This window comes from Cebus imitator, unplaced genomic scaffold (assembly GCF_001604975.1).
Source record: "Cebus imitator isolate Cc_AM_T3 unplaced genomic scaffold, Cebus_imitator-1.0 Scaffold148, whole genome shotgun sequence".
Lineage (NCBI taxonomy): Eukaryota > Metazoa > Chordata > Mammalia > Primates > Cebidae > Cebus > Cebus imitator.
In genome coordinates this window covers 3863262-3874750 of record NW_016107463.1, presented here as the reverse complement: position 1 = coordinate 3874750, position 11489 = coordinate 3863262, and the positions used below count along the sequence as shown (strand labels likewise).

The window sequence follows — 11489 nt, the reverse complement described above, 5'->3', positions numbered from 1 at the left end:
AAAAATTAAGTGTTATCGTTTTGCTATTGCTCAGGGCCTGGGCCTATGAAAAGTAATGCAATAGCTGTTTTGTTTCTGAAGGTGTCACAAGCGGTACCTCCTCAGACATATCTCCCCACTAACCTGCCATGGCCTTAACATAACAAGATTCTCAAAACTAGGATCCCTTCCAGCTCGAAGCAAGAAGCTCAGCTAGGGCTTGGAAAGAGAGTTGACACAGATTCAGAAGACCACTTGTAAACATAAATATTTGGGGAGGAAAATGAATGGCTTTCTTTAAAAAATACATTGGGAGGCTGAGGTGGGAAGATCGCGAGGTCAAGAGATTGAGACCATCCTGGCCAACATGGTGAAACCCCATTTCCACTACAAAACTTAGCTGGGCATGGTGGCATGTGCCTGTAGTCCCAGCTACTCGGGAGGCTGAGGCAGGAGAATTGCTTGAACCCGGGAGGCAGAGGTTGCAGTGAGCCGAGATTGCGCCATTGCACTCCAGCATGACGCCTGGCAATGGAGCAAGACACTGTCTCAAAAAACAAACAAACAAACAAAAATTTGATATAAAAAAGTAAATGTTTTACATTTTTGTCAGCTCTGCTTCATTTGTTCTCAGATTAGCTACTTGTCATTTGTTCATCTCAGGAGACAACACAAGCCTAGGCAACTGGATGAGGTTGGGCTAAATGAAGGACCAGGAGTTCTGCAGGGCAAGGCATGCTGTGGAGGGAGGGCTGCTGATACTTAGCTTGATGTTGAAACTGGGGGTGAGCATTACAGGTGGAGAGCGAGAAAACAGTGAAAGGAGAGCAAGACCAAAGAGGCGCTTCCAGAATTTTGCTACCCAACTTCTCACGCATGGCCATTGGCCTGGATAAAAATGAAGATGCTGTGACCACTCTTCAGGGCTGGCTCCAGAAGGAAGAGTAGTCAAGTAGCTAGTCTGTGCTAATGGATTACTTAGAGCAAAACGTTGTTACCACTGAATAACCTGTTTTTTTTGTAATTTCACCAGGAAAAGGTTGACTCACTCTTGAGACCCCTACTGAAATCACATTTTATAGGAGTCAAGTATTTACCTTGATGGGATACTTTGGCTTCATTTTTTATAAAAGTTAGAATAAACAGTACTGAATAAAAATGGATTTTTAAATTAATATCCTAAGTGTCTGATTCTGGAATTTCTCAGAATTATTTAGATAAAATTTGAAAGGCAGAAAATATACATTTAAAATTTATCAGTGAACATGAAATAATCCTAAATGCCTTACACAAAATGGCCCAGAAAAAAATTAATTATGTAATGTCACTTACCAGTCTGATAATGAATTGAAAATCGTGAGGTCATGATTTTCTCTCAGTCAATGTAGACTAAATCTCTCCACTCAGATAAAAGCTCCAAAATGTAATGCTCTATGTATCTGTTTTTCATAACTTTTATGAAATATTTCTGTACCAGTGATAACCTTCTTTGTGATAGAACCTGCTCTTAAAAACAACATTAAAAACCTTTTATATCATGATTATCCATGGTTATATAAACTTATTGGAAAAAATGTTTTGATCATTAGGTACCGCACCAGAGGGCTTAATTCAATCCTTAACTGCAAAGATTTGACATTAACTATGAGTGAATATCCAACTTATCTAATCAACAACAACAAGATTTTTCATACAATAGAGGGGGCAATGTGAATGTGATTATAGAATTCTCGATATGGTTTTTACTTAAAAACTACATAATGCACATCCTTTACAGCAGTAAGTGTGTAATCACATCCGATTTGATAAGAGATTTCTTCATGAAGACACAGTACAATCAGGCATAAAGAATTTCAAGACAGATAATTGTTAAACAACTGACATAATGTTACACACATGGGATACAACAATTATAGAAATACATTTCATGAAAAACATAAAAGACATTTAACTCCAAAGAGTATAAAGAAAAGAGACTAGAAATACGTGGCAAGTGGAGAGGGGTGTTACCCTTTGTTAGTAGCAGCAGTTGTATAGAAAACAATTCTCTTTGAACTTTGGGAAATTAGTGTTTTTCATGCCTTTGTACTTTATTTCTTGTGGTAGATAAGGTAATAGAGTAGATTTTTACAATGTTTTCTCTATTGATATATTGTCTCTAAAAAACCTATTTTTTTTTTTTGGTTTCATGCAATTTGAAAACTAATTGAATAAAACTTAGTGGAATTACTTTTTTTTAACTTGTGACTTGTAGGAAGTAGAAAAGGCATTTGTTGTAAAACTGACACTGAAAAGCTTTCTAAATTGTAACGACTAGCAAGATTTCTTTTTTGAAATGCAGTTGATTTTTATTACAATTTACATCAAGTGCATTCTATTATTACACTAGTATTAAAATAATAATAGCCCTCCTCACAATTTGGGTCCATAAACAGCTTTGGGATTTTTTGCCATTCGGATATTTCAGGTTTAAGCATAGCCTGACAAATTTTATAACCATATTTACCTTAATCTTCATTAAAACAACGTGTACTGGGAGTAGTATTCAAGGTCATTGTATCTGCCACTTGCAATTAACTCATCAATAATTTATAACACAGGCTTAAAGGCCAATAAATTCTCCACGCTTTGGAAATTTAGAAGTAAATTTCCTTACAAACTAGGAGTAATCTTTAGCCAAGACTAAATATTCATGTATGAAGGTTTTCGTGGTTTTGTAGAAGTTCAGAAATAACAAGTTAAAATGGATTTGGTGTTAGATAAAATTATATCATTCCTATTGATAAAAATAGTTCAATGATATTGACAACTTAAATCTTTGAAATATAGCAAAAAAAAAAAAAAGAGAGAGAGAGAGAGAGAGAGATACACATTCAAGGTATAGCATAAAACAGTCCCAACATATTTCTTTCGAAAGACTTTGCATTTGTGTCATTAGCAAATAATGAGGTAAATAGTTGCCTCTTTGTTTCATAACATTGGCAGGTTTTGGGGACACCTGTTTCTTTGTCATTTGTCCTGTTAAGGTAATCATACTAAATCTAGACCCTTTAGAAGGATTCCTGGATTTACATGTTGAGTGCTATGTACACAGTCTACTGCATTCCCAGAGTTTCTTTTAAGTACTAGTTTTATTTTATTTTATTTCTCCTTCCAGGCAATGACCATTCTTAGAAACTGTCTGCAAAACACTTTATAAGTTTAAATAAGATAGGGATTTGAAACTTTTAAAAACTCAAGTCATCCAGTTGGACAAAAGCACACAAGTGCCTTAAAACCAGTCTTCTTTCACACTGCACTTATAACACAGTAGCAATTGTTTTGTAGACTGTTATTTTTCTAATAAGATGACAAGAGTGAGAATCAACACTGATACTTAGTTTTTCCCTTCAGACATCCAGCCACATTGAGGGTAGCGATGACGGTGGCCCCTGTTGTAGATAGATACCCGTGCAGTAAAAGACTATTTCACGCAGGCTAATAAACTGATGTCAGGTGGTATCACTGAAAGCAGTGGATCTCAAATCTTAAAGAGTTTCAGAATCACCTATAGGGATTGTTAACACACAGCTTCTGGGCTATCACCCCTAAAGTTTCTGGTTACGTAGGTGTGGGATAGGGTAGAAACTTGCATGTCCAGTAAGTTCCCAGATAATGCTGATGCTGATGGTATAGAAACCACATTTTTGAGAATCACTGATTTAGAGCAAAGGAATTCTGACTTCCCATCTATCACATAACTGCTGCTCTCTTAGTCAGTCTTTTCCTTTCTCTCCCCGTTTCCCTCCCAATCTCTCTCCCTTTTCTCTCTCTCAAATTCTAAATAAGTGTTTCTGGGTCTAAGGAAGTTACTCTTCCTCTGAGCTATTACTTGGCTATTAAGGCATATTATCAATGTTATTTGAAGTTATCCTCAAACTATTTAAAGTGCTGTCATACAATCTGAAAATTACAACTCTCCTTTCATGCAGCATAAATAAGAAAAGAAGTTTTGAAATATACAAAGGGGAGAAAGGAGAGAGTTAAAATACTTTGCTTTCACTGATTTCGTGCTGATATTTTACAACATGATCTCAATAAACCTTGTATAGGAAGATAGTTTTTGCTTTGAGTCATAAAAGGCACAAGGTAACAGAATCCCAAATTTCAAGATTTGAAAACAAATTGTGGATAATTAGGTTGTATTACTTTTCTCTGAGAGTAATGACAAAATGAGAAAATAACAAAAATTAATTTTCTATGAAATTTTTTTATACTGTGCTCCATATCTTTTCTTTCAAGACAATCAGAACTTTCACCTGTTACCATCATATGAGGTGAAAATAATCTTTCATAAACACTTATTTTACTTTTAATTTTCAGGTAAATATTCAAATCTGAAGAATTTTTCAAGGAAATAAATTTGAATATTCAGTGCTTTGACTCCTAGATCTTACATTTTCTACAAAATACACGATAGTCTATTCATTTATGTGTGAGTTATGAGCAAGCCCCTCTATTCTTTAACCACCTGGTACTCAGCCCCAGGCCCAGATGGAATCCACTGACATCGACTGTCACTGTAATTAAATTGAAAAAAAGGGCAACTGTGCTACAAGCTTTCTGGTGAAGACCACTGTCCTTTGTAGCTTCACTGGTCTGCCATGACCAAGAATCGTCCCCCAGATGTTTTGCTGCCTTGCATCCTGTCAACATGTCTCCCTCACTAGTCTGCAGCTCTTTCAAATGCAAGTTTGCATCTATCCCACCTCATTCCCTAGCACCTAGCACAGTGGTGCATTTTTAATTTAATCCAGCAAGGTTGACTATGTCATTTTTTTGTTGTTGTTAAAAGAACATAATGATGTGATTTTGCTTATTCTTAAGTGTTGAAGTCTTTCCTTATAGATGAAAATTATGTTAAAACTTTTACTGTAATACAGTCTTACTGGCCATATGTTGAGACAAGAAATGTTAGTAATGGTCGATTTACAAACCTGAGAAAATTGTGTAAATGAGTGAGTACGTAGTTTTGAAAGATAATTTTTGAATTACCTAATACAATATGCTATTTTATATATAAATGTTTTCTTAGATATCACATTATAACAACAGTCTTGTGATTTTTCAAAAAAAAAACTATTAAGTCAACTAACATATGTCTATTATTAATTCAGAATTAGTAATTGCTACTTCTTTTAGTGGCAAAAAAATCATTGGATAGATTTTGGTAATTAAGAACCAATTTAAATACGAGAGATTAAAATAATTAGGGATTATACGAAGAGTTAGAAATGTTTAAACATTTAATTGACACACATTCTAATACATGAAGCTAAAAGCGAAATTGTCTCAAATAAGTTCGGTTGAGGGTTAAACTTCTTACATATTTAAATCAAAAGTTTAGAAATCATTTTACACTGACTTTTTTCCTAATCTCCAAAGAGCAACAGATTAAAAAACAAAAAGAATTCACAAGTAATTTTAGCTTCACATCAATAGGATAATAAAATTTCTGTTCCCAGTGATTTTAAAAAGGATAGTTTTACTCAAGTATCCTTGTCGTATAAATAAATATTCTACCAGTTCTGAAGTGGTCCTGCTCCATTGGCTGCTGGGAGTGTGCTTATGTTAGTGAGCACAACTTGCTCAGAAAGTTTTGATATGTTATCAAAGTTGCTGATCTGAGTGGTCAAGGACTTGCGGCTCTCTGTGCTAGTTCTTGCCCTGGTGAGCTGATCCTCCTGGCGATGGTGAACTCCAAGGCAACAGCAAGAAAACGCAGCTTTAAATTCCTCTCGAAACTTTCCTGGCAAACCAGAGAGAATGAAAGGAAAAGGAATTATGCATAAATGCTTCGACAAATCATGAATAGGGTACAACTGAGTTGCTCCCTTGAGCCAAACTAACAATGAGGTGTACTATTTTGCAAATATGGGGAAAATAGAAAAAGGAAATTGAGTTTATTGGAAGCTTGGTAGACTCTTGAAACAATGAAGTATTTCTATAAAATAATGAGGCTGCCTTTCATGTATGGTGCTTAGCGTTTGTTTCATTCTTTTATACTCAAACCTCATATATTTACACATATTGGTATATTTTACCTACATAACTATAATGGAAGTGATCATCAGTAGAAGAATGCTCAGAGATATTTAATAAGTAAACACAATGAAACATGTCATATAAAGTCAAAATCATGTAAAAACTACCCCTGTGTTTTACTCTAATACCGAAACAATTAAATCCATAAAATATCTAGAAAAAAATACACCCAGATATCTAGAAAATTTCCAGTTTTATAATCTATATAAGAAAGAACAAAAAGCGAAGAGGGAAAAATACTGCAGAAGATATTCCTTGTCTTCCAATTACATGGGAAATATTGGAGAACTATGAGAATGAATCAGTCACTTTTATTACTGTGAATGGCATTATTAGGAATCATCATTTCTTCTCTTTTAGCCTCAGTTACCCACTGAGTTATTAGTGATTACATGAGAAGATGAATGTTCCTGGGCCCAGCATGATAGCAGTCACATGAACAAGTTATCAGTGATTTTGCCTCCTCTAGCTCACTTTTCTCCCCACACTTTGACTTTGACATCGTCCTGTGACTTCTGCTTCAAACACTGATTCTCATTATAACTTCCTCATAGCCTTTATCTGCGTAGCGTGAGGTTCAGAGCTTCAGACATTGTGCTAGATTTTTTATTTCTCAACAACTTAATTGGTTGCCTTTTTTTTCAACCTATGCAAGCAGAAAGCCAACGATAAAAGTTGGAAGATGCATGTGATTTAATAAATACACCACAAAATGAATTTCTATTCTTTCACATAAAATCATCATATATTTGAAAATAGAAATAACAAAGAAATAGCCAATGAGTTGGAGATTAAGGTAATGTAAAGATGTAGCTAATTAAAACATAATTCTAAAAGTCAGTAAGGCAAAATGTGAATAAAACAATAGTGAAGTAGGTGAATTTTATAATTATATTAATTCCATAAACAGATATAAATTGGATAAGTTATAAATATACGTAAGTTTATGTTATTTAACTTATGCGTTATCTAGGAGTAGTCAACGGGAAATGTTGGGTAGTCAGTGGGAAATATTGAGATAAATCCAAGAGATGATACTCACAAGAGAAATGTAAATATAGCAAAATATGTTAAAGTGAATAGGTCTCAATTCTGTCTCAGTTAGGCTACACATTTTGGAAAAGGAATAATACAGCAAAGCAAAACAGAACAAAGTATTTTATACTTTTGCAAATCATGAGTTTAAAGTATGTCATGTAAGATTTTGTGTTATCGATTTCTCAGAATGTTTACTTTTCTTCTATTTATAACATTTCTTATAAGTATTACATGGAAAAAATCACTTAGTTTATTTTCTCTGATGAGTTCGGTAACAAATATTTTTACTTCAAAAAGGAACATGCTCAAGACAAATCAGGTCAGGGGAAAAATATATTGAATAGCAACTGAACTCTTCATATAATTGAAGAGTGGTCATCGATTCCTCATCCTTGGTTAGAACTGTCGCTTATAGAAGAAACAGTTGAAAACTCACCACTGAGAAAATTATAAATAATTGGATTAGCAGCACTATTGGCATACACAAGCCAGTGTGAAAAGGTAAACCAGGCATACACAGTCTCTCTGTCTTCGGTATGGGTAAACATCCCAAATACTCTGTAGGAAAAAAAACAACAGAAAAGTATCTTTTAATAAAATAATTAAATTCCAAGGTGAACAAGGCTATTAGTAGAGGTTGGTCTGACCCCTGTCCTCCTCTGTTGCAGGCATTGACCACAGATTGGTTTCTGAACCCATAATTGGTTTAGAATACATTCAGTGCCTGAACAGAACCTCCACAGCACAATTAATAAATCAAAAGCCAAGCCAGGTCAGAGAAGGTTCTCTCCCTCCCCAAAAATAGCAGACGTGGTATTTCCTGTGAATAAGAATACAGAAGTTGAATTTATATCTTCTTTATTTCATTTTCTAAATACAATTGAGTTATGTTGTATTAATATTCCGTTATGTGTATCATTTGAAAATCACTCCTAAATGATAGTCTTTAAATACTTTTTCATACTTTCATTTATGTATTGATCAAAGTACCATATGCCTTCAACTCCAATCATCCTGGACTATCTGAAACTTGCCTTCTGGGACTCCTTAATACCCAGAGAAGAAACAGTTCTCAATAGGGAGAAATTTGGTAATTTTTAAAAAAATTAATGTGTTAATTTTTCACGTATTTTAAACTTTAAAAAATATTTTATTATGCTATCTTTAAAGACTATTTAAAAATTTTCTCCATACTTAGAAATGTCCCATCTACCAAATTCTAATCACTAACCTACAACAGATAACTTACAGCTACACAACAAGGTTATAGGCCAAGGATGATATATTTTTCCTGCTAAAGTCACCATCTTTGATTGTGTGATTTGTGCCTCATTTGTGTGTGTGTGTGTGTGCGTTTAACAACAGTATGTGTATGTGTGTTTTACAACAAGATAGCATGACAAAAATGCACTTATTATATAAGGTGATACTCTAAAGAGTACTAGACTTTTACAAAAATACTATATAGAGTGAAACAATGTGAACAAAAGGCATGTGTCATCACTCTTTATCTATGTTATCAGTCTTCACCTCAAAATATCTTTGAAATCCTGGACAAACCTGAACTGCTATAAATAAACTGGTTTTGACTAATCTGGCAAAAAGTTAAGTTTTAAGGAGAATAAGCTAGGAATGGTTTTTGTGGTAGAAAGAAAAAACAAATTTAACATGCAAGGACAAAGAAAGATACAAACATTTGAAAAAAAAATGTGTGTGGTAACAAGAAAAACAATTTTCAAGTTCTTTTTTTTTTCAAAAGTTTTTATGTTGTAGAAAAGAGGAAGATGCCCAAAAACTTGAAATATTTTAAATTTAACATGGCCTCACTGCTTTGAAAGTTATTTGTTTTTCTTGGAAAGGAAGGGATTTGAGTCAGAAGAATCAGACAAATATTACTGACCAAGAAAGTATTTGGAAATAAAAAGAAGGAGCAAATTCTGAGATACAGGAATCCAAATACACAACCCAGAGAGAGGTAAATTCAATTTTCATTGAATTTACACTGACTAAAAGAGAAAGAAGATTAAAAAGAGAAAGAAGAAAACCCATCCAGTAACATAACATGTTTATAAAGTTCTTAAAAGCAGAAGACACTATCTAGCAAGTGGCCATAATAAATCTGTATTAAATTTCTATGAGAAAAAAAAAAAGAAGCAAAGGATGAAAAGATATGAAGGGCAAAATAATTTGTTTTCTTGCAAGCCAGCATATATCTCAAGGACCCAGGCCACAAAAATTTTATGTCTTTAAGGCTGGGATTACAGGAAATAGTATTACTGAAGAAAATTTTATTCTCCATTTCCTCGTCATTGAAAAAGCCATTAAAAAATCAAAAACAGGGGCCAAAGAGAATGAAAACTCTTTGCAGCCAGTTATACCACCTTTCTTCTCACTCCAGCCAATGCTCCCTCTCTCCAGAATTCCCAGCTGTGAGGGATATGATACTGACTCTGACAGGGAAAAGGGAGAGGAGCAATTCTAGCTTAACTTAGAAGCCTGTTATAAACAGAATTGGTATTGCCTTGGGACCAGTCTATGTGCAACAGTTTTGATAATTCCCAATAAAGTTGGTTGGTCATGAAGTTCACTGGGTACCACTGCTTCTGTATCTGCTGTTCATGGCATTGGTCAATTTCTTAAACTTAACAGTTGTGCCTGCATTGTAACAAATAACATACTTTCTCTAACTGATTTTTATTAATATTTGTCCTGAGGTGATTCAGTGACTTCAGGAAATTAATTTTCTTTCTTTCTGTTTAGACATTCGACATACACATCTGCCTTGATTGCTTTTTTTTTTTTTAAAGTGCTCGCCAATGCACTTTTAAGTATAATTCACATACTAACAAAAGTTTCTTATCTTTTTCTATCTTTAAGATAGAACTCTCTCACAAGGGGCTATTTTTTTGGAAAAGAAGTTTTAGAAAACCCATTTGTTCTCATCAAGAAAGAACTACAAGCTGTAAATGAGATGCTATGCATTAGAACTTTGTCTGCATCTAAGGTTTAGCAACTAGCTTGAAGAGATTGGAGAAACATCTGTTTTATGTCTGCCATGCAACTGAGAATACGCATGGACAAGAGCACATGTCTCAGCACTCTTAAAGGCAGTTCGCCGTACCTGCTGGCAACAACATAACTGAGTCTTCTGGCCTGGCAAGGTATCTAGGCAGAAAGTTTAGATTTTTCTCTGCCCGGTATAAAAAAAAAGTTAATTAAGAACCAAGAAATGGCAAGCTATTTCATTTTTAAATAACAGATATGTTTTACCTCTTTAGCATATTGAGGATGCTAATTGGTAGGTAGCAAATTGCAAATACCAAAAGCACAACCATCAACATCCGGGCTGTTTTCCTTCTGGCTCGGATCTGCTTTATTTCAGCAGCCACAGCGCTTATCCGGGACTTGGTCGGCTGTCCTGGCCCTCGACACTGTGAAACAGGCTGCAGGGGCTTCCATTTTCTCTGAACTACAGATGATGTTCCAGGGATCTGTAAGGAGAAGAGACAGACCCATATTGCAATTTGACTTAGGAAAGTTCCACTTTGGGGAAGTAATTAGAAAACACAGTCAGGAAAGGTTTCCAGACGCCTGAGGTCTGGGAGCTTTGAGCGCCTGCTTCTCCAGAACATTTGCTGAGCTTAGTATGTGCTTGACATTAATTCAGTCGAATGCCAAATAGGAGTTTGGGTGGAAAAAAAAAGTTGAAACATCAAAATTTTGTCAACGTCTAAAGAAAGCTGCAAGTGGAAAAGATATTGTAAAAGATAAAAGCCTGGGAAAGGAGAATGATAAAGGGATGACAGCCATATTATCTTATTAGGAATTTTTGTTCAGCTCAGATAGTAAAGTTTAAAGAAAAGGAAAACTCAGCAACTAACATCAAGCAACCTTTATGGATTTTTTTTTTTCACGCATCAATACTGCCATCTGCTGCCAGACAGAAAAATAGGACTCAACTTCCCAAAGCTTTTTAGGTTTTCTGCTTCTCAAGTTCAGACAAAGCAAACCTTTGAATGAAAGAATATATGTGTGTGTGCGTGTGTGTGTGCGCGCGCGCGCGTGTCTGTGTGTGTTGTGTGTGTGTATATATGTATGTATATAAAATCAAGTATTCTCTGTTGTTCACTATTTGTAGTTATAAAATTGTTTGAAACAAATTTTGTGGTCCAGCCCTTTAAAATGCACACAAAACCATTGAGGATTTTTTGTGGTCTTACATTATTTCCAATAGCTGGAATTTGTAAGAATAGTTACACAACTTGTACTTTTCCATTTCTTTTCAAAGTTATTTGATAATAGCAGGGAGTCCCTCCAAGTATAATATTTTCTTAGTTGTAAGCTCACGAAGATTGATAGGGTTTAGTCAACACAACAATAAAATTCAG

The 11489-nt window shown here is 34.6% G+C and overlaps 1 protein-coding gene across 1 annotated transcript in view; it reads right to left on the bottom strand.

The window, feature by feature from the left end:
• Positions 1 to 1749: 1749 nt before the first annotated feature.
• HCRTR2 (hypocretin receptor 2) overlaps positions 1750 to 11489 on the bottom strand; it is a 110964-nt gene continuing 101224 nt past the window's right edge. The window contains exons 5-7 of the mRNA XM_017542919.2: positions 10372 to 10592; positions 7538 to 7659; positions 1750 to 5767 (exon numbers count right to left, since the gene is read on the bottom strand). Of these exons, the coding sequence (XP_017398408.1) occupies positions 5538 to 5767; positions 7538 to 7659; positions 10372 to 10592 (573 nt within the window). The 3' untranslated portion in view covers positions 1750 to 5537. The remainder of the gene's footprint in view (positions 5768 to 7537; positions 7660 to 10371; positions 10593 to 11489) is intronic.